Raw genomic sequence first — 18,573 nt, forward strand, 5'->3', positions numbered from 1 at the left:
GGAGCGCGGGATCTCGCTGGCAGCCCGGATAGCGTTGCCGGCCGCCCTTCTCCTCTTCCTCCTCCTGCGGGGGCCGCCCGGCAGCCCTCTCCCCGGCTCGGCACCGCTCTCTGCGCCCCCGGCCCCGGTGGGCGGCAGGTCCCGCCGGAGTCCCGGAACGGGATGGGGCGGTGAGCGGGGGCGGAGAGCCGGCGGTCCCCGCTGCCCCGCGCCCGCCGGGGATGCCAGCCGGGCTCTGAGCGCTCCGCACCGCCCGTCTCCCCTCGCCGCCGGCTGACACCATGCGGGGCGCTGCCGCCAGCCTCCTCCCGCTCACCTTCGCCGTCCTCCTGGGCTTCTCCCGCTGCCGGCCGGACTCGGCGGCCCGGCTGGAGCCGGGGGCCGGGGGCGCGGCGCGGCTGCGGAGCCGCGGGGCTGCCCTGGGGGCGGCGGGCACGGCCAACGGCCTGACCCCAGCGTCCCGGTCCCCTCCGCCGTCACGGCCCCTCCCCGCAGCCCTCCACGTGGATCGCGGCTCCGCGGCCTCCGCGGGGAGCCCGAGCGGTGCCGACGGCCGCAGGCAGCGTCCCGACCGCGGGCTGCCCGCGCCCCGGGGCCAGGCGGGAGATGCCGGGCTCGGTCCCGGCGCGGGGCAGAGGAACCGGCAGGACTCCTCCCGCCAGCGGCAGGGCGGCGGGCTGAAGGCGCGAGTGGTGCCCCGGGCGAAGGAGCCAAGCGGCAGAGGGAGGATGGCGGGGTAAGTGCTGCGGCCGGGGGGATCCTGCCGGGGCTGCGCAGCGTGAGCCCCGGTGGTCCCGGCGCTGGGCGCCCCGGACAGAGGGGCAGGGTCCCATCCCGAGCCCCGTGTGCATCCCCTCTTCCATCCCACGGGGCTCCCGGCGCTGCCACGTCCCCCGCGGGATGGCGGGCAGTGTTCCCCGGGACCGGGTCCGCAGGGCACCCCGCTGGATGCTCGCTGTCCTGCGGCGCCTCTGTCCCGCACCGCTGCAGCCACTCGTGGTGCCTGTGTGTGTGTGTGTCGGTGTGCACGCAGGCAGGGCGCGTTCCCGAGTGTGCGTGGGCCGCCGTCTGCCGGGCGAGGGGCTGCGTGCTTTAGGCGTGGTGGGATGCAGTGCCCTGTGGCGGGTCGGGGCCCCGGGCGGCAGAGAGCTGCTGTCCCCGCTGCCCTCCGGAGCTGCCCTGGGAGGCTGCAGCGTGGGGAACTCCCGAGGGGGATCCAGTATGATTGAGGTGTGGAGCAGCTGGAGGGGCTTGCTTGGCTCTGCGGGACGAGGGTGTCGTCTGCCGCCCTTGCTGCAGGTACCTGGCCTCTTGGCTCCTTCCTCCCATAATGGGCCCCTTGTAAGCACTCCACGCCGCAGCTTCCCATGGCTTGAGCTGGCTCAGCCGAAGGAGGCTTCCTATGACTTGCCTGGCAGGGCTGCTTCCAGCTCCAGCCTCTGGCTGCAGCCCTGAGGAGGTGGAGGGGATATCGTATGGCGGGGCCAGCTGCTCCATCGTGAGGGGAGCCTGCCGTCTGTGCCGGGCTGATGGACTCCTCAGCCCGGGGCCCCTTCCTCGGCAGCTCCCCCACATCTCGTGGCTGATGCCCTTGGAGATCAGCTCCTTTGCCACTTGGGCAGGGCTGCCAAAACCATCGCGCAGGAGCTTGACCAGCCCGTGTGGCGCTGTGTGTGTGTCTGCTCACGTGTGAGCCTTGCTAGGGGGACTGTGGGGGCAGGCTCTGGGTTAGAGCCCTCTGAAATGGGCAGAAATGTCTTCTAACATCTGGTGGGAAGCTTCACTAGAACACAAAAGGTCTGTCTCTGGGTTTTCTCTCTCCCTTACTCATCTCCTTGTAAAGTTTGGAGACAGAAATGTTTTCTGTGCCACTCTGTGTACTTTCCTTCAACACATCCACAGAAGCACCAAGTTCACTCTACTTCTATTATGTTCGATACATAAAGTATCACTACTTTATGTATAGGTTCTGAGCTTACCCAGCTCATTATCTTGGCTTGTCAGCCACCCAGAGAGGGAGTCTTGGGAAGATTCAGTCCTGCTCAGTCAGATTTGGGCGTTTTTGGGCTCAGAAAGATTTTACCCTTTCTGCAGTTAGAATGTTGTCAGTGTTGCTTTGGGATCATGTAGCAGTTTGGTTGAATTGGAGTCATCTGATACCCAGCATGTTTGTTTTCAGACTGCAGCTGCCTCTGGTGACAACAGCTGGCCTGTGCTGCTGTCAGGAGCGTGAGGGCAGCCCCAAGGTTCACACTGTGCTCGGAAGAGCCCTGAACCTTTTTGCAAGCAGCTTTCATCCCTTAATCCAGGGTGTAAACAGGGATGGCTGGTCCAGCACTTACACAGGTTACCTGTTATTATCTGTATCTGAGAGTGCCACTGCCTCCAAGCTCAAAGCAAGGAAGAGCTGTGTCCTAGCGCTGTGCTTCTCATGCAGGCTCTGCTGCACTTTCTGCCTCTGCTCTGCACTGGAAGATCAAGGCTGGGGATACAAAGCTTTCTGCAGTCCCCAGGAGCCTCAGTTCTGCAAAGTGTCTGTAATGGCTTTCTGTCTGTTCTGGACTCCAAAGCATCACTTTGAAGCTTCTATATAACTCACTGTCTTTGGAGCTTAAGAGGAAGCCTAGCTGCAACAAGTGCCCATGAGTAACCACATGGTGCTGCTCCTCATGGAAAGCTAGCTGCTGCTGCCTCCAGCCACTCTGGGGGCCTCTGTCCTTCCACCTCATCCATCTTCTTACACCCCTTGCTGCACCAGACACATTTTCATCCAGGAAACTCAGGGCCACTAAAAAACTTCAGTTTGTGATGTTTCATTGTTTTGCCAGGTGAGATATTTTCTGTTCTGCTATTTACACTGAACTCCTGCAAGTCTCTGGTATGACAACCTTCATTTTCCCTTACTCAGGTAACTTTTCAGGCACACTAAACCCCAGTGCTATTTATACAATTATTTTGGCTAAAAATCACAACTCCTGCATGTGTTGCCTTTTCAGATTCCCCAGTGAGAGCTCTCTGCTGGTACCTTCAGGGGTCCTGCAGACTTCTGTGGTTGAAAAATCCCCTTTTATTGGCACTCTATGTTTTTCTAGATAATTATTTTCTCACCTTGTCTGATAGCTGCATACCCAAGATTGAGTTTCTTTCCTGGGGACTCTTTGGATGCCATCCTGCTCTCTCTGACCTTTTTGCAGGTGTGACTTGTACGAACAATTTCATGAATGCATCCAGCTTCAAGACTTGCAAGAGCTGGGTTTTAGTATTTTCCCCAGAAGACTCACTGTGAGGTGACTTTTGATATCCCCACAAACATCACAGAAAATTACTGACTCCTGACTCTGAGTGAACAAAACAATCCAGCCCTGAAAACATCACTGCTTTGCTCTGCTCAGCTTAACATCCCTGTTTCTCCAGCTCCCCTGACTAGAAGGATTTTCCTCTTGAGTGTTGTGGGGTAGGGTAGCTGTGACACATGCCAGCTGTGACTGTACTTGTGTGCTGGATGCATCCCGAATTTGGGGTGGCCAGTCCTGCTGCGAGGACACTGTGGGTGTCTCCCTCTACATCAGTGTCCCCTGGGATGTGTCCCCTCTTGTTCTTCTGCCCCGTGGCTGGGAGGTGGGTCACAGTGATGAGGAAGGTGGGTGATGGGAGAGTAATCTGGGGAAGCCTCTACTTCTGGTACCTGCCTGGACACTAGCAGGCAGAGAGTCCCAGACTCATTCTTTCCCCTCCCATTTTCTTTTGGGGCATTCTACACCCCAGTTCACGTTTTATTGCTGTTGTAGACACCATCTGTGGCTGTGTAATCCTGCTTTACCCGGGATTTGTGGCATATAGGCTCTCACTGCAATGTGTTTACAGGATTGCTCAGGAGTGGAGGCAGTTAAGTGCTGGTGTGGACTTGGCAGAGGGTTTTCAGAGACTCATCGATGCCAACAGCCTTTTGCTAATGTTCTTTACTGGGTCTGACTGCAAATATTTCATATGCATTTGGATGAAGTTCACTTTCCTGCAGTAGAAAGGCAGACCTGATGATCTAATGGTCCCTCTGGCCTCCTGTGAGGATGCTGTGCATGGTCTGAGTGGAGTCAGCATATTTGGCAGCACAGAGTTCTGTGTGAAGCTGAAAGATGATGCATAGATTGCTATTAAAATAAGTGGTGGAAAAAAGGGTTCTACTGAATGCTTCAGAAACAGCATGTGATCATTGCTGTAAAAACCATGATCTTACTACTGTTTTCTTGTTTTCCTTCCCGCTGGTGCCTGTTATGGTTGCTTGATCTTGTTTAAGATAACACTGCAAGATCTTGCAGGCTGTTCTCATCCTGGGTACCTCAGCCCACCTGAGTCTGATCCTGCTGGTGACCTCTGGCTGCAGCAGCAGAGGAGGGGATGAGGGAGAGGCTTGCAGCAGCTCCTTTGCTCACGTCCAAGGTTGTGCCAGTGCATCAGTCAGGGCTATGAATGGTTCTTGGGGGTGCAGGGAGACTTCGTGGCACTGGCTTCAGCTCTGTGGGGAGTTTCAAGGAGCTGTCTATCCCAGAAAAGGAGCAGGTCAGTGAATAGTGCCTGGGAGCTCCTGTGCACCAAGCTCACCATGCCAGGGATTATACCTGGGCATGGATGGTGCACGCTAGCCACAGAATGAAGAAAAAGCTTGGTTTGCAGTTGCTGGCTGCTGCCTGTGCTCTTTGGAGACCTCAGGCTGTACCTGGTACTTGAGGCAGAGGCTGAGATGTGGATCCAGTGCCCCACTCTGCATTTTCCCAGAGAAGTACTGAGTTCTGCCTTAGGGTTTTCTCTGGTACTGTGGCTATTTAGCTGCCTGAGCTATTCAGTGCCCTTTCTCTTCAAAAAGGGGGAACTGGCTGCTGGAAATGGTCTCTGTCTGCTTTGGTCTGAGCTGGGCTGGGAACTATTTTGGAAGGTGCTAAGTAGACCAGGAGCCCTGAAGCAGCACAGTGTTACAAGCAATCAAGTTCAGTGCCTTTGAATGCTCTCAGCAATGTTTCATTTCACAGGATATGTGCTAGTTGATCTGACCCTTAGGAAGGCTAATACATTATTAAAATCTTCCACTGGTATGGAGACAGAGATAGGAAATACTGATTGTTTGCTGAAGGCTTGTTTTGGCATCAGCGTTAGGGCTGGGATGAGGGCATCCCATGGAATGTGACCAATATGAGGTTCAGTGGAACTTCAGTTTGCAAGGCCCCCGTGAGGACATGTCCTCCCTTCTGCTTTGACTGTTGAGTTTCTCTCCAGCTGGGAGAGCTGCTGACCCCTCCACCTGCCCATTCATCCTCTGGTCCCCCTGCAGCCCAGGCTGCCCTGGATGGGGGTGTGAGTCATGCTCCCGTTTCCTTTCTGCTCTGCTTCCTGTTCCAAGGAGTGGCTAAGCAGGAGAAAACCTGCTCAGGCAGCTGCTGAATGCTTCAAAGTTCCGATCGTGGCTCTGGCCTGTGCCATTGTTGGGCCTCCAGGGGCTCGGTGTGTCACTCACGGCACCCAGCAGCTCCTCTTGCCGGGCTGTTCTGCCCCATGCCTTGGCAGTCCTTGTTCCCTGTGCCATGAGGGGTGACCAGGGGCTGCTCAGTGTCTGCAGGTGGCTCCTCAGGAGACACCCCCATTGTGGTGACACCAGACCTGGGGGACCCTGCCACTTGTTTGTTCTCCAGAAGCAGCCCTGGATGGAGAGGCCAAGGGCTGGGCTTGCTCCACAGGGGCCTCGTGCTTGAGCCACATCTCTGCCTAAAGTGTTTGTGGTGTCATGTGCAGCAGGACAAATGGATGTGGAAGCCACCACTCTCTCTCAAGCACCATCCCACAATGCTGTAAACATGCCATGCTCCTTAAATTTCCTTGGATTCATTCTGAATTCTTTGCAAGGCAGTACAAACCCCATGGCATTCAAACCAGGCAAATGACAACAAAATACTTGAAGTAGAACCAGAAGTGCTTAGGAATGGGTCCCATGCAGCAAAGCTCCCATAGTTATTTTCTTGCAGCTGATACTCTTGCTTACCTGTGCCTCATGCTCTGTGAGGCCCTGCTCACTGGGCTTTCATCAGGAAATAGTTGTGCAGCACTACCTACATGTTGTTCCTTCCAGCTGCTTATTTCCAGTCTAGGAGGTCCTCCCTGCCTCCATCTGTTCCCATTCTCTCATCCAGGACCTCATGGTAGGAAGGAACATTCCTATCCAGGTATTCCTTCTGCCCCTGCCCCTGCGGGCAGCCCTGCCAGGCTGTCCTCCCTCCAGGAGCATTGCCCTGGTTGGTGCTGACATCAACACCAGCCCTTCCCCTGGGGCTGGCAGCTCATGTCTGGGGCTGGCAGTGACACAGAGGGGCTCTGTTGAGGAGGGAGCTGTGCTGAGCCCAACAGGGGTTTCATGACTCCAGGAGTGGCCTTGTCTGCTCAGCCTTGGGCCTCTGTCCATTTGAGCCTCGGATCTTTTCTCCTATGACTGCTGGCTTGGTGTGGGCATTGAGAGCAGCTATTTTGCCCACAAGAAACATGATTTTCTGGATAAGTTGAGGTGGGAAAGGGCAAGGGCTTTGCTCACTGAAGAGACTGAATATGACTTATGAGATGTGTTTCACCTGTGCCAAAGGAAGAATGGGAGCTGTGACAGTCTAAGCAAAGCTGCTTATGTTGCTGCTTGGAGCAGAGTCCCTCTCAGGACCTTAATTATCCAAAGACCTGCTCCAGCTCAATGGTTTTCTCTTTTTACTGATCAGGACACCTTGAAAGTGTTTAAGGCCTTGTGAGCTCTTATGCAGTAAATAAAGGAAGGTTTGTTTTTTTTTTTTTTATGGATGCATTCTGAGGATGTGTTAAGGAAGAGACTCATACATCTCTTTAAGCTGACAGACAAAATGCTGGAAATTGGTGGTTTTACCCAGCTAGAGCAGATACGAGTGCATGCTAGAATTACTTTGGCTTGTTCTGCATGCAGGAAGTTGCACCAAGGGAATTTAAATGCTTTCTCCCTATAAAAATTTACCTAGATTAATACAATATTGATCCTGAAGGACTAGGTAACACTTTTAAATGATATGTCTTCTCAGACCACTTCCCTTTCCCACATGTAGCAATTGTACCTCTGCAGGCAGCTGCATCTGTGAACACCAGAACAATCCTTGGCATACCTGCCACCCACTGTCCTTGGCTCTCCTAAAGAGAGCCCCGCAGCTCGAGCCCTGGCACTTCTGGAGTCCCATCTCAGGCCATGTGGATGCAGGAGTCTGGAGGATGCCAGTTTAGAGCAGGATTTTCCTCTGACCCTGCTGTGTTCATGTTAAAGTCAGCCCAGAAGACAAATGCGCATGTTTCTGTGGTTCCTGTAAATTCTGTCAGCAGCTCTGACTGCCTTGTCCAGCATTAGAAATAAACCATACTTTCCACTTCTTTTCCAGAGGATTTCCAGAGCTTTCTGGCTATTTCTAAGTTTCTATCTTTTGACAACTGTTCTTTCTCATCTACTTTGACATGCAAAGGTTACCTATCTCTAAAATCTTCCCTCCATGATGATTAATACTCTTGGAGAGCACCCTGCAACTTGTTATTCCTTCTCATTATAGACACTTAAATATGATGCGACCAGAGGAAGCAGCATTAGCTGCCTGCTTAGGCATTGCAGAGCACCCCTTAGATGCCCAGCACTGTCTGTGATAGCTGTATGTTGACTGTTATCCCTACATGAAAAGAGACAAGAAAGGAGAGGTGGGGATGATGTCATTTATGTAAGGGCAGTCAAAAAGTAACTGCAGCTAAATCCTGGACTCAACACTCATGGATATGATTTCAGCATCTTGGAATTAGTGTAGCTCTGTGCACATCAGGTAGACACAAATTTCATAGCACCAGAGAGTCCTCAGAGCCCTGGGTCACTGCCCTAGAGACAGATCACAAAGGCAGGACTGGGGTGCTTGCAAAGGGAGAGCAAGCTGGGGAGCATCCCAGAGTGTGGCTTCTGACGTGCCATCCCTGCCAGGGCAGGGCTGGGCAGTGAACAGCAGCAGGCAGCAGCAGTCAGGCGGAGAATGGAGTGTTGTCCTCGGCTGGAGCAGCTCAGGACATTGGCAGGGGCAAGATACTATGACCAAAGTTGAAACTGAGCCAAATTTACACCCCAATACCATGGAGAACCATGAGATCTTTAATGATCTCTGGCTGCTGGCCTCCAATTGCTCTCAGGAGGAAAATGGTTCCTCTGAGTGCTGTGCCAGGAATCCAGCATAATGCCAGTTCAAAAGGGAGCTCCTGTCTCAGGGATCGCTCACACTGCAGCATTCACAGTCCTTGGGGGTTTCTTTTCCAAACACTTAAACAACTCAGCCCTTGTCCCATTGGTTTTGATCTCAGCTGCTGGTCCATCTGGAAGGAAATATCAGATGCTGCAGGAAATAATTTTGTGGGTGACTCAGAGGTGATGGCTGCAGCAAGACCTCAGCTTCCCCCTCTCCTAACCACACTGCTTTGTCTCTCTGCTTAGGCCAAATGTCTGTGGCAGACAGTGTTGCCCAGGATGGACCACAGCTCCAGGCACAAACCGCTGCATCAAACGTGAGTATGAGAGTCTCAGCCAGTGCAAGTCTCAGGATGCACCTCTAAAAAGTGCTTGAATACTTCTGTGACCCCACACACTGCCCATGCACTGTGCCAGGGCGGGAGATAAATCCTGGGGTCTCTGGAGGCAGTGCCAAAGCCTTGCTGTGGGACTGCCAGGCTATAGGTCAGCTCTTCCTGTCTGCCAGCAAAGTTGGAGTAGAATAATTATGGTTTTATTTCATTATTGTTATTAGTGTCCATCCATGGCAGGATCTTGTTGGGGCAGAGCATTGCAGTGGCCAATTTGTGTGTGAGTTTTGAGCCTTGGGCTCTCACCTGTCCTGCTTGGAGCAAAGACAGGTCTGTGAGAGTCCCAGCAGCTGGGAACCAGCACACTGGGGCTGTGCTCATGTGGGTGAGCATTGCTGATGCTGAGTGGGGATTCAGGGCTGCAAATTATCTGAGTGCTATTAACAAAAGCAATTAATGGACTTGGCACAAGGGCTGGGATGGGTGGGGCTGGAGCATGGGGTGCCTAAGATGGCAGTGAGGCACGGGGCGCTCCCGCAGTGCAAACTGCCTGGCCAGGACCCTCCTGCCTACCCACAGAGGAAGCATGAAGTGCTCTGCTCACCCAGGCAGCGCTGGTACGGCCCTGTGGGCTGTGGTCACTGTGGGCTCCCTGACACAGCCCAGAGAGAAGATGTTTGGGTAGGCACCAGTGTAATGCCCACCAGAGACAAGTGAGCTGCCACCTCCATCCTCAGTAGCTCCTCAGCTCTGAGCAGCCCTTGTGTGGCCCCTGTCCCTGAACAGCAGGGCTGCCCCAGCAGCCCATCCGTGGCCTTCGGAGGCGCTGCCGGCCCCGTGCTCCTGCCTGGTGCCAGGGAGGTGCGGGCTGCCTGTGGCTCTCTGTCAGCTCTGGGGGCTGGAGCACGGCCGGGGGGAACGCCCGGCCCACAACAGCGACAGCATCTGCCTCTGCTGGGGCGGCAGCAGCAGCTGCCCAGATGTGAGGCAGGGAAGGAGGCTCAGCTTTGTTTGCCGCGGGATCTCACGGCGCTCTGGCCGTGCCGGGGTGATTGCATTCGCGATCCTGTTTGGGAGCAGGGGGCCAAGGGCTGACTCACCTCCCTTCTCCCTCTCCCCCCTCCGGCAGAAGCCAAACGGTAGAGAGCGTGCTGTGCTGCCAGACAGTGTCTGTAAACACAGCGCGGGCCAGCCATGGCAGCATCTTTCTCTCATTAGGGATTTTGGTAGGAGCCGTGGATCTGGGCTTGCAGCCACGCGGGCTGCCTGGTGATTGCTCAGGTGCTGAGCCCTTGTTCCCAAGGATTCATTAAAAGGACAGTGTCAACATGATCAGGCCTGACAGTGTCCCCCTGACCGGGGACGGTAAAGCTCAACCGGGACTTCGGTGGAGACTGGTGATGTGTAAACATAATTTAATTCCCAGCTACCTCCTTCCCTGAGCTTTTCTGCTGGAACTCAAGCTGCTGGAGACATACAGCTGTTTTTAAAGCTGCCAAGGCAAGCTGGACAGCCCATCCCCATTAAGTTTCTGCAGTGTAATGCTGTTTAATATCTGTTCCCATGGTCTTTGATATGTGGCATATCAAAGAAGTCAGTGGGGTAGAAATGCAGCCAGAGATACCCTCTTAAGAGTGATGAAACATGAAAGAATTAGTATTCAGACATTGGACAGATACTTGGTTTTCAAGGATATGAGCCTTGAGGTACAGGACAGAGGACATGTCAAATTGTTGCCATAATCTACTTCCTCTCACCTACCAAGGGTGGTGGTTTCTTCCTTCACCCATGCTTTTGTAGGCACTTTGTTCTTTCAATATCCCTGCATATGCCTTAACTCCAGCCTTAGAAAAGTGTCTCTCAGTATGTTTCAGATTTGAGGACCAAAGTTGCAGTGAGGACTTGTGGAATTTTCAGTCTGTGACTGGGAAGATAAGAGAAATATCTTTCCCCGGAGCAACAACATCTCCTGGGAAGGTGGAAATGAGCTAAGGGAGTTTAGGAGGAAGACCTTGGCTATTTGCAGAGATCCCTGTGACCTCTGCCCCCAGGCTGCCAGGTGATGCCATTGAGCTGCATACAGGGACCGTGCGTCGTTGTGAGGCTCCAGAGGTCCTCTCACAGTAGGGGCCTTTAGGGACAGTGAGCTGCATCTGAATGTAGGCCTGAAGGGTTCAACCTCCTGCCTGGTTAACTTTGTTCTGGAGTGAGACTCTGGCCATTATGTTCTTAGTCTGGTGGAGAAGAAACCTGTATACACAAGTAGCCAGATGCCCCCTTGCACTGCCCACATTTTCGGGGCTGCAGTGGCTGCAGGGTACACTTGTCAGTAATTTAGCTGCTGCCTATTAGCTCATCATGCTCAGCCTCCCCATGTTAGTTTATCAGCCTCCACTTCCATCAGCATTACTCATGATAGTTCTTTGCTGCTTCCAGAGATAGTAACCTGGGCTGGGAATGCAGCATGAGCTTTTTTCCTGACTGGAATATTTTAAAATTTAAAAGAAACATTTTTAATCAGTGTGTCAGGAAGGACTAAATAAACTAATGCACTTTCCAATCTTATACAGATGGTCTTGCAGTTAAGATGGTGAATAAAGGTGCAGGGATTTCAGGCTGAGACTCTGGCTCTGCTGTGGCCTCACAGCGTGACTTCAGACAGTCCCATTAACATCCCTGGGGCTTTTCCACATCTGCAAAATGACATTCACATGCCTCTTCATTTGTCTTTCTTCTGAACAGTGGCTATAGGGTTTTTTGAACCCTGGCTGTTTTTCACTGAAGTTCTGTTTCCTCTCTGTTATTCCTGCATTGCTGTTGATCCACCTCCCTGTCACTCTGCACAGATCTCACTTGTGGTAAACTGTCCATCCCTTCTGGGAGTGCTCCCACAGTCAGAGCCATAAGTTAGAACTGAGAAGTTCTAAGTTAAAAGTCTCTTTTCCATGAGAAAGTGGACTGAAGAACCCCAGTGGTACAAGTCCTTTAGCACCTTCTCAGTTTTCCTATGGAGGCCTTAGCTGATGGACAGGTTCCCCTGCATTTTAAGTGAAACTGCACAGGAGCTGCTTGCAGTGAAGATCTGCATCACTCTCCTAGATGAAGAGCATGAGCAGAGCTTCAGGGACTCAGTAATTGAATGTTACCTTACATGCCTTTGCTCAACCCTGGGCCAGGTGTGCCTGCAAAGCAAAGCTGGGCTGAACTTGGTGGCATTCCCCTCTGACAGGCCTGGCTGGGTGGTCAGAGTCATGCCACAGTCATCCCTGCTGTGTGACCTTGCTGGGAGGACTTACCTCATGCACTAAAGACTAGACTTGACCCGTGAGGGCACTGCTAGATGGTCTTGAACAAACTACATTTTCTATTAGTGATACTTCAGTAGTGTTCCAAGTTATATTCTTTTATTAAGAGTTTTGGGATGGCTATTTTTGTTTCCCCTAATCCCCAGCTCCTGGAAGAGGTGATTGCATGAGACTCCAGTGAGAAGAAATGAGTGCCTGTCATCTTAACAGAAACTGTTTATAGTACCCTGAGTTGGGGAGCAACACCTCAAAGTAACCCCTAAGGTCAGAAAACAGAAAGCAAAGAGAAAGATTTCAAATATATATGTGTATTTTAACCATCTTGTTTCTTCAGCTAATGTTATGGTTTGGGGGGCCTGACTGGTGATTTCACACACTTGTCAGTGGCAGTGCTGCCACTGACTGATCTGCTCTCTTTGTATTGCATAGCTGAACTGAGTGAAAACCAGCAAATTTTAAAGCTCTTTCAAGTTTCCCCCGAGTCTGTAAAGGCAACTAGGAAGGGGATTAATCCTAGAACTGAAATATTTCAGCTAGGGCAGCTCCCCATTCATCCTTCTTGAAGAGACCAGAAGACTAATCTCATTCCCTCCTTCCTCTTCTCTATGTAAACTGCCTTAGGGGCTTTTTAGAGTGCCTGGTCACTTATCAGCACTTTCCTGCTGAAGGGTACAGTTGAAGGTGACTCTGTTGGTGGGAGAGGTTGTGAGAACTGCTGTGGTTCCAGGTCCCAGCATCGTGGCTCTGCAGTATTTCAGCATGTGAAGTGGTTGTTTTCAATGGCAGGCTTCCTGGGCTGGTGGCCTTTGTTAAAAACCAGGCATTTATTGGGAGATAACAGTAGGGACTGGCAGCCTATTTAAATCACAGCTGAGTTTTGTATTATAAATTACATCAACTTCTGGAGTGCCAGACTTCCCAGAGACGCTTAATTCCTGCCTGACTAGGACCTTGTCCCTGTTCCAGGGACTGCAGTGTTGGCTGATTTATTTTACTGGGAGATTTCATCAAAACCTCTGGCTTTAACCTATACAGCCTTACGTGACTTGGGGTCTCCTTTTCCTTGAGATCTCCCTCTCTTCCTGAGTGTTAACATGGTAATAAATGTCACATGAAGCATTCCAGTGAGCATATCCTTGATCTAGTTAGGAAAAGTTGATAGCAGGCTAGTTTTGGGATGAGGGAAGGGTTGTGGGGGCTATGCTGCAGTGAAAAGAATTCAAGTGTCTGCATAAGGACTTCTCTCACTTGATGACAGCAGGATGATGTGTGGATGGCACACGAGGAATGAGCTGTCTGTATGTTGTCCAGAAGCAGTGTTTCTTACAGGCATGCTTGTATCTCACAGGAGTGGAGAGCGCAGCCAGAAGGGGAGGGACATGCTCTTGAAAGCCCTGCAGCTGTGTGTAAAGGTGGTCAGATGCCCCTGCAGTCTCCCTAGGGCAGTCCTGGGAGAGGGGATTTCAGCAGAAGCAGTGGCTTCATGGGTTGAAACCCATTCACAGGGTTTCCATGTGACTGGAGGTTGGTGTCCACCTTGTGCTGTCCAACAGGGTTTTATTATCCTTTGACCAGCTGGCACCTTCTTTCTTTGAAGGACAACACTGTTTTCCAGTGCCTTTTCAATTACCCTTGCACAGAACAATGAGCCCAGTCCTACTGGAGCAATCTGTGGATTCCTGGCTGCCGCTGCCTGGGTCATAAACCCAATTTGGCATCTGTTGACTTGGGAAGTGTTAGGGTCCTGTGAATAATTAATAGCACTTTCCTCCCGGGGCACAAACTGAAGCTGATGTGCTGTAATTAGGAACACACAGGCTCAGAGGTTGATTTAGGCATAAGGTTAATGAACTGTAAGTCCCCGTAGCAGTGGAGGAATTTGAGTGACTCCAAAATCAGCCGTGGAAGGAAAGCTGGAGAGCACTGAAGGGGACAGGCCAGGGGCACTGTGCAAATCAGACCCCAAAACTGACTAAAGGTAACGTGCAATCCCTTGCTTTGTGAATTAGGAACCTATTCCTGTCCAGAGCACTCTGGGCAATGCTGGCAGCCATGTGCTCTCTGCAGGCCATGCTGCTCATTTCTGAACTTTCTGAAATGAGCCTTGCTGGAGAAGAGCTCTGCAGAGACCAGTGTGGAGAACAGAGGTGACCTTGTGTTAGGGGCTGACAGCACTGTAACACCAAAGCTGTGAGGGTCACCTGCCTGTAGAGATGAGATGGGACTGTTCCAGTTGTGCTGCCCCAGCTGGGTGTCACCACCATGGGGCTCAAGTCCTGTGTGCACTAACTGCCTTTCTGTGTCTCCTCAGCTGTCTGCGACCCGCCGTGCCAGAACAAGGGCTCCTGCAGCCGCCCCCAGGTCTGTACCTGCCGCTCAGGCTTCCAGGGCTCCCGCTGTGAAGAAGTTGTTCCTGAGCAGGAGTACCACCCGCCTGGTGCTGCTGCCTTCCAGCCCCCCGCAGGCTCCCTCCGGAGGAGGACCAGCACAGTGGGGCGGGATGCCTCCCAGCACGGGGCTCAGGCGCCCATCCCACGGCACGTCCCAGCTGTGTAAGTCAAACTGAGTCCTGGCATCAGGCTGTGCCCATCCCTCAGGCAGATAACACCTTGGTCAGCTGGGCCACGGCCTCTGCTTCATGAGACCAGGCAACCTGGCTCTTGATGAGCACTCCTCCATAGGCTGTAGTAGCTGACATAAGGGGGTCAGGTCCTGCTGTCCCTCCAAGGGACTCAGTTTGTTTCCAGCACTTTGTCACAGTCCCCTGGCTACACAGGAATGTGATGGGCTAATGATGATCCCATGAGGGAGGAGAACTGTGAAGGTCATCAGTTTGCCCTTGTCCTGCTGGTGAATAGCCTTCATGGTAGCAGCAGGGTGGACAGACGAGTGGTGGGTAAATCTCTTTCCCAAGAGGGTATGTTTAGAGCAATATATCCAGGTAGTACCGACAGAAGAGAACACCTGAGGTGTGCTTGTAAGTGCTGGTATTAGCAAAACAATGACACTCACAGATGTCTCCTGGCAGACTCTAGCAATTATTGAACCATTTGTTCTGTATTTCTGAGTAATTTTGCTTTGGTTTGGGTCATTTTGGCACTCAGGCAGATGCCTGCATATTGGGTACAGAAGCAAAGGTGGAGCTGCTGGAGCTCAGAGGTCCATGCAGGGGGGAGTGTGAGGAGTGTGTTAAGCTCAGAATGACAACTGTGGCATCGTCTGGTCTTTTCTGAGAGGAAGGACCTAGGGCTTCAATGCACCTGCCTCAGATCAGTGCTGAGATGCTCCTGTACCTGAGCTACCACTGCTTCACAAAACTTTGTGTTTTGTGACACCCTGCTGGAGGTGGAGCTGTTTTTACTGAATGAGGCAGTAAAGATGGGAGAGGTGTCTCTCCCTAATAAACACTACTACTGTGCCAGCAGCTTTTTGGGGATGGAGCACTGAGAGTAGTGCCTGCTACAATAACCCACACATATTACTTGTTTGGGCTTTTTTAGACCATCTCCACTTCTCTATAACAGTCCATGAATGTGGGAGCAAATTGTTAGACTGCATCACCCCTAAAGGCCCCTGTGTTTCTTGGAGCTGTTCAGTCAATTGCTGGGCCAGAAAGACTGGTTTTGTTGGTAGCCACTAAAGCAGAGAATTTTCTCATGGCTTCCAGGAGGAGCTCCTCTGTCACAATCAGGAAGTCATTACAGCAAATTACAGGTGTTTAACTGGGATGTAACTTCAGTTTTTCCTTCATCTTCTCTGAACTTTTGGCTTTCTCTGTCAACATCACTTTGAGCTGCCTGAGGAGAGGGCAATTTGGCCTTTGCTTTTCTATTTTCCTGCAGGTGGTTTCCGACATGCCCATTGCTCCTACAGTAGCTACTGCCTTTCTGTCTCTTTTGAAACAGAGGCAATGCATGGGCTGGAGACAATTCTAGACCCTTGGCTGTCAACAGTTTTGGAGAGGCTCAAATGACTGGCTAAGATTTTACTGGCACCGAGTAGTTCAGTGAAGCTGACTTGTGCCCAAATGGAAGACTATCTGATAGAAACCAAACTGAGCAAAGGCAGAGGTGATGCTGGCAGGGAGAGGTGACCAAGCCCCTGTCATTGCTGCTCTAAGAGAGGCTTGCTGCCCACGTGAGCACACAGCCCTCTCACGTGCCTGTAACCCTGGGCATTGCTGCTGAGTTTCCCTGTGGTGATGACCTCCTCCTACCCCTCTGTGCTACCACTCTGTGAGGAGGGGCTGGAGGGGAGGGAGAGCAGTGTCCTTGGAGATACAGCACCTGTTGAAGGCTTTCCCTGTAGGGAACATGACCTCAGGCTCCGCACAGAGGACGGAGCGCTGTGCAGGCACTGGCAGAGCATTCTGGCCCAGTCAGTCAGACATAGCAGCTAGTGATCACTGAGCTGGGATTGCTGAATGCCCAGCTGCCCAACGTACCTTAAATCCCCTGGCACTATCCCAAGGAAACAGGACTCCATTAAGGACCGTGCTCTGCTATTCCTCCTTCTCTGTCCATGAAGGCCATAGGATGTCACCTTCATCCCATGTTCAGCAAGAGAATTTGACTATTGCCCTTTGCAATGGCCACAGGTAGGACACCAGGACATGTCCACCACTGACTGCCTTCTGGAGAATCCTGAAGGATTCACTGAGGCTGCTGTGTGTCTCTCCAAGAGGGAGTTGTCACCCCCTCTGAGTGCTGTGCTGCCCAGGCAATGTTTGCCAGCCCTGCTCTGCAGGCAGGTGGAAGGCTGCCTGCACCCTGCCACTGGTCTGCATTGAAATGCCTCTCTTCAGCCCCTAGGTGCTCTTCTATACAACTCAGTCACTTGGATTTTTTCTGTGGTCTGTGGAACTTACAACATGGTGTAGTACTGCATAACTTAAAAGCCTTGTTGCTGTTAGAAGAGTAGTTTCCCAAAAGTTTTTGCGTGTCCCTTTCAGCATGCCAACTTCTGGGCTAGCTGCAGAGCCTACTGTAAGAGTGAGCATCTGCAGCCAAAGGCATGGTCTTGGCCATGCCCTCCCATTGCTTCACTTGTTGGTCCCCACCTGGTCTCTGGGTGAGTTGGCTCAGTTCAGTAAACCAGCAAAAAAATGAATGCAGCAAAATCAAAGATAATTTTCTGCCACTTCAGTGGACTAAATTGGCTTATTGGAAGATCATGAGACCAAAAGAATTGGACAGAACTGCAAGTCTAGCAGTGAAGGGGAGGAAAGGAGGGGTGGGGAAGTCACTTCTCTAGGTTGGTTATTTGTATCATGAAACCACACTCTTAGACTCGTCTGAACTTGCAGTGACAACATCATCTCTTTCCACCGAAGTACATTCTGTGCTTTTGCATGAAGCTCTCTTCATACAGTTTTGTAGCAGCAAAAGCAAGAAGTTTGTCTTAGAGCTAGGTAGAGGTTGTTCATGTTTGCAGGTGTGAGGATTGGCTTTTAGGCACTGCAAACTCAGAGCTGCATTCAGTGGAGTTCAGTTCACTGTAAAGTGTGAGAGGAACAGCTTGGGTTGTCAGGTCCGTGGTCTGCTCCAGGATAGGGGGGGATTGTGCTGGTGGACACTGATTTTTTCTAGTCAGCCTGGCATGATTTCACAGGAGCTGGCTTACTCATCTGATTTGTCAATAAGGAAGAGGTAGAAGAAGTTCTTGAATGGTTCTGTGGATGGAGGACACTGGTGATTCTAGGTCAGTGTTGTGAGAAGACTCTGAGTTCCAGGACAAATACCCAGTCCCCAGCCTCCCTGGACATTTGCATTGCTTACAAGCAGGAGTTGCACAAGAGTAGGAGCTTATAGACATCTTAGCCTTGTCTTGCTATTTCAAGACAGGAAATCAATCCTCACATGAGTGAATTTGCATTCTCTTTTTGTTTATTTGCATCTATATTGCCTTTATTTGTGTTTGCTTGTACAGAGCTAAGTATCAGAAGCTCTGAAGCTATACACTAGAACAGTACTATATTAGATTCCCTATAAACATGCAACAAAACCCATGAATCCACCACAGAGACCTGGTCTCTAAGAAGTAATTGGGTTGCTATTGGTTTCAATGTGTTTTGAAGTGAGTCTTCAGAGAGAGAGTTAAGAGAATAGCCAGCTGAATTAGTTAGGAACTGCCTGGACCAAAATATTCCCCACTTACCTGAGTGATGGGACTGCTTTAAAATTATTTCTTGTCCTCATCTAGTTGGACTTGCTGCTTACCATGACTGCTCCTTCATTGTGGGGACTAACTTGGTCTGGAGGTAGGAAATTTTTGGGAGTCTGTAGGAGCCTATAAAGTGTTGGTGAAGAGCATGACCAGACAGCTGCCTGTTTTCATGGTTCTGCTTCTGGTATGCACATGCTTCTGGTTCTGCTGCAGAACCACAGTAGCCTTCTGTGGCTTCCCTGCCAGGAGAGCCCAGGAAGCACAGCTGGGACAGCAGAGATGTTACTGTCAGTCCTCTACCCTCAGGTACCTCCTCACCCTTGGTGAGAAGCAGCAGCTCCTTGAGCAGCAGGGCTGTACCAGTCGTATGCCTCTGGTTGTACTGCTTGGTTGGCACTTTCACCTGCCAGATGTGAGGGCTAGTGAATGGACCTGTGGGCATTCCCACTGCAGCTGTCATAGATCCTTTTCTGGGTGTGCTGGCAGTCTTGGAAAAATGTGGATTGAAGGTCAG

At 51.7% G+C, this 18,573-nt stretch overlaps 1 protein-coding gene across 4 annotated transcripts in view; it reads left to right on the plus strand.

Annotated features, from left to right (window-relative positions):
* The first annotated feature begins 266 nt into the window (after window positions 1–266).
* LTBP2 (latent transforming growth factor beta binding protein 2) overlaps window positions 267–18,573 on the plus strand; it is a 71,743-nt gene continuing 53,436 nt past the window's right edge. The window contains exons 1-3 of one of the 4 annotated variants that reach the window (XM_063160299.1): window positions 267–736; window positions 8,504–8,574; window positions 14,206–14,446. In XM_063160299.1, the coding sequence (XP_063016369.1) occupies window positions 282–736; window positions 8,504–8,574; window positions 14,206–14,446 (767 nt within the window). In that variant the 5' untranslated portion in view covers window positions 267–281. The remainder of the gene's footprint in view (window positions 737–8,503; window positions 8,575–14,205; window positions 14,447–18,573) is intronic. The other 3 variants (XM_063160298.1, XM_063160300.1, XM_063160301.1) reach the window with 3 other exon arrangements.

This window comes from Melospiza melodia, chromosome 6 (assembly GCF_035770615.1).
Source record: "Melospiza melodia melodia isolate bMelMel2 chromosome 6, bMelMel2.pri, whole genome shotgun sequence".
NCBI classification, from domain to species: Eukaryota; Metazoa; Chordata; class Aves; order Passeriformes; family Passerellidae; genus Melospiza; species Melospiza melodia.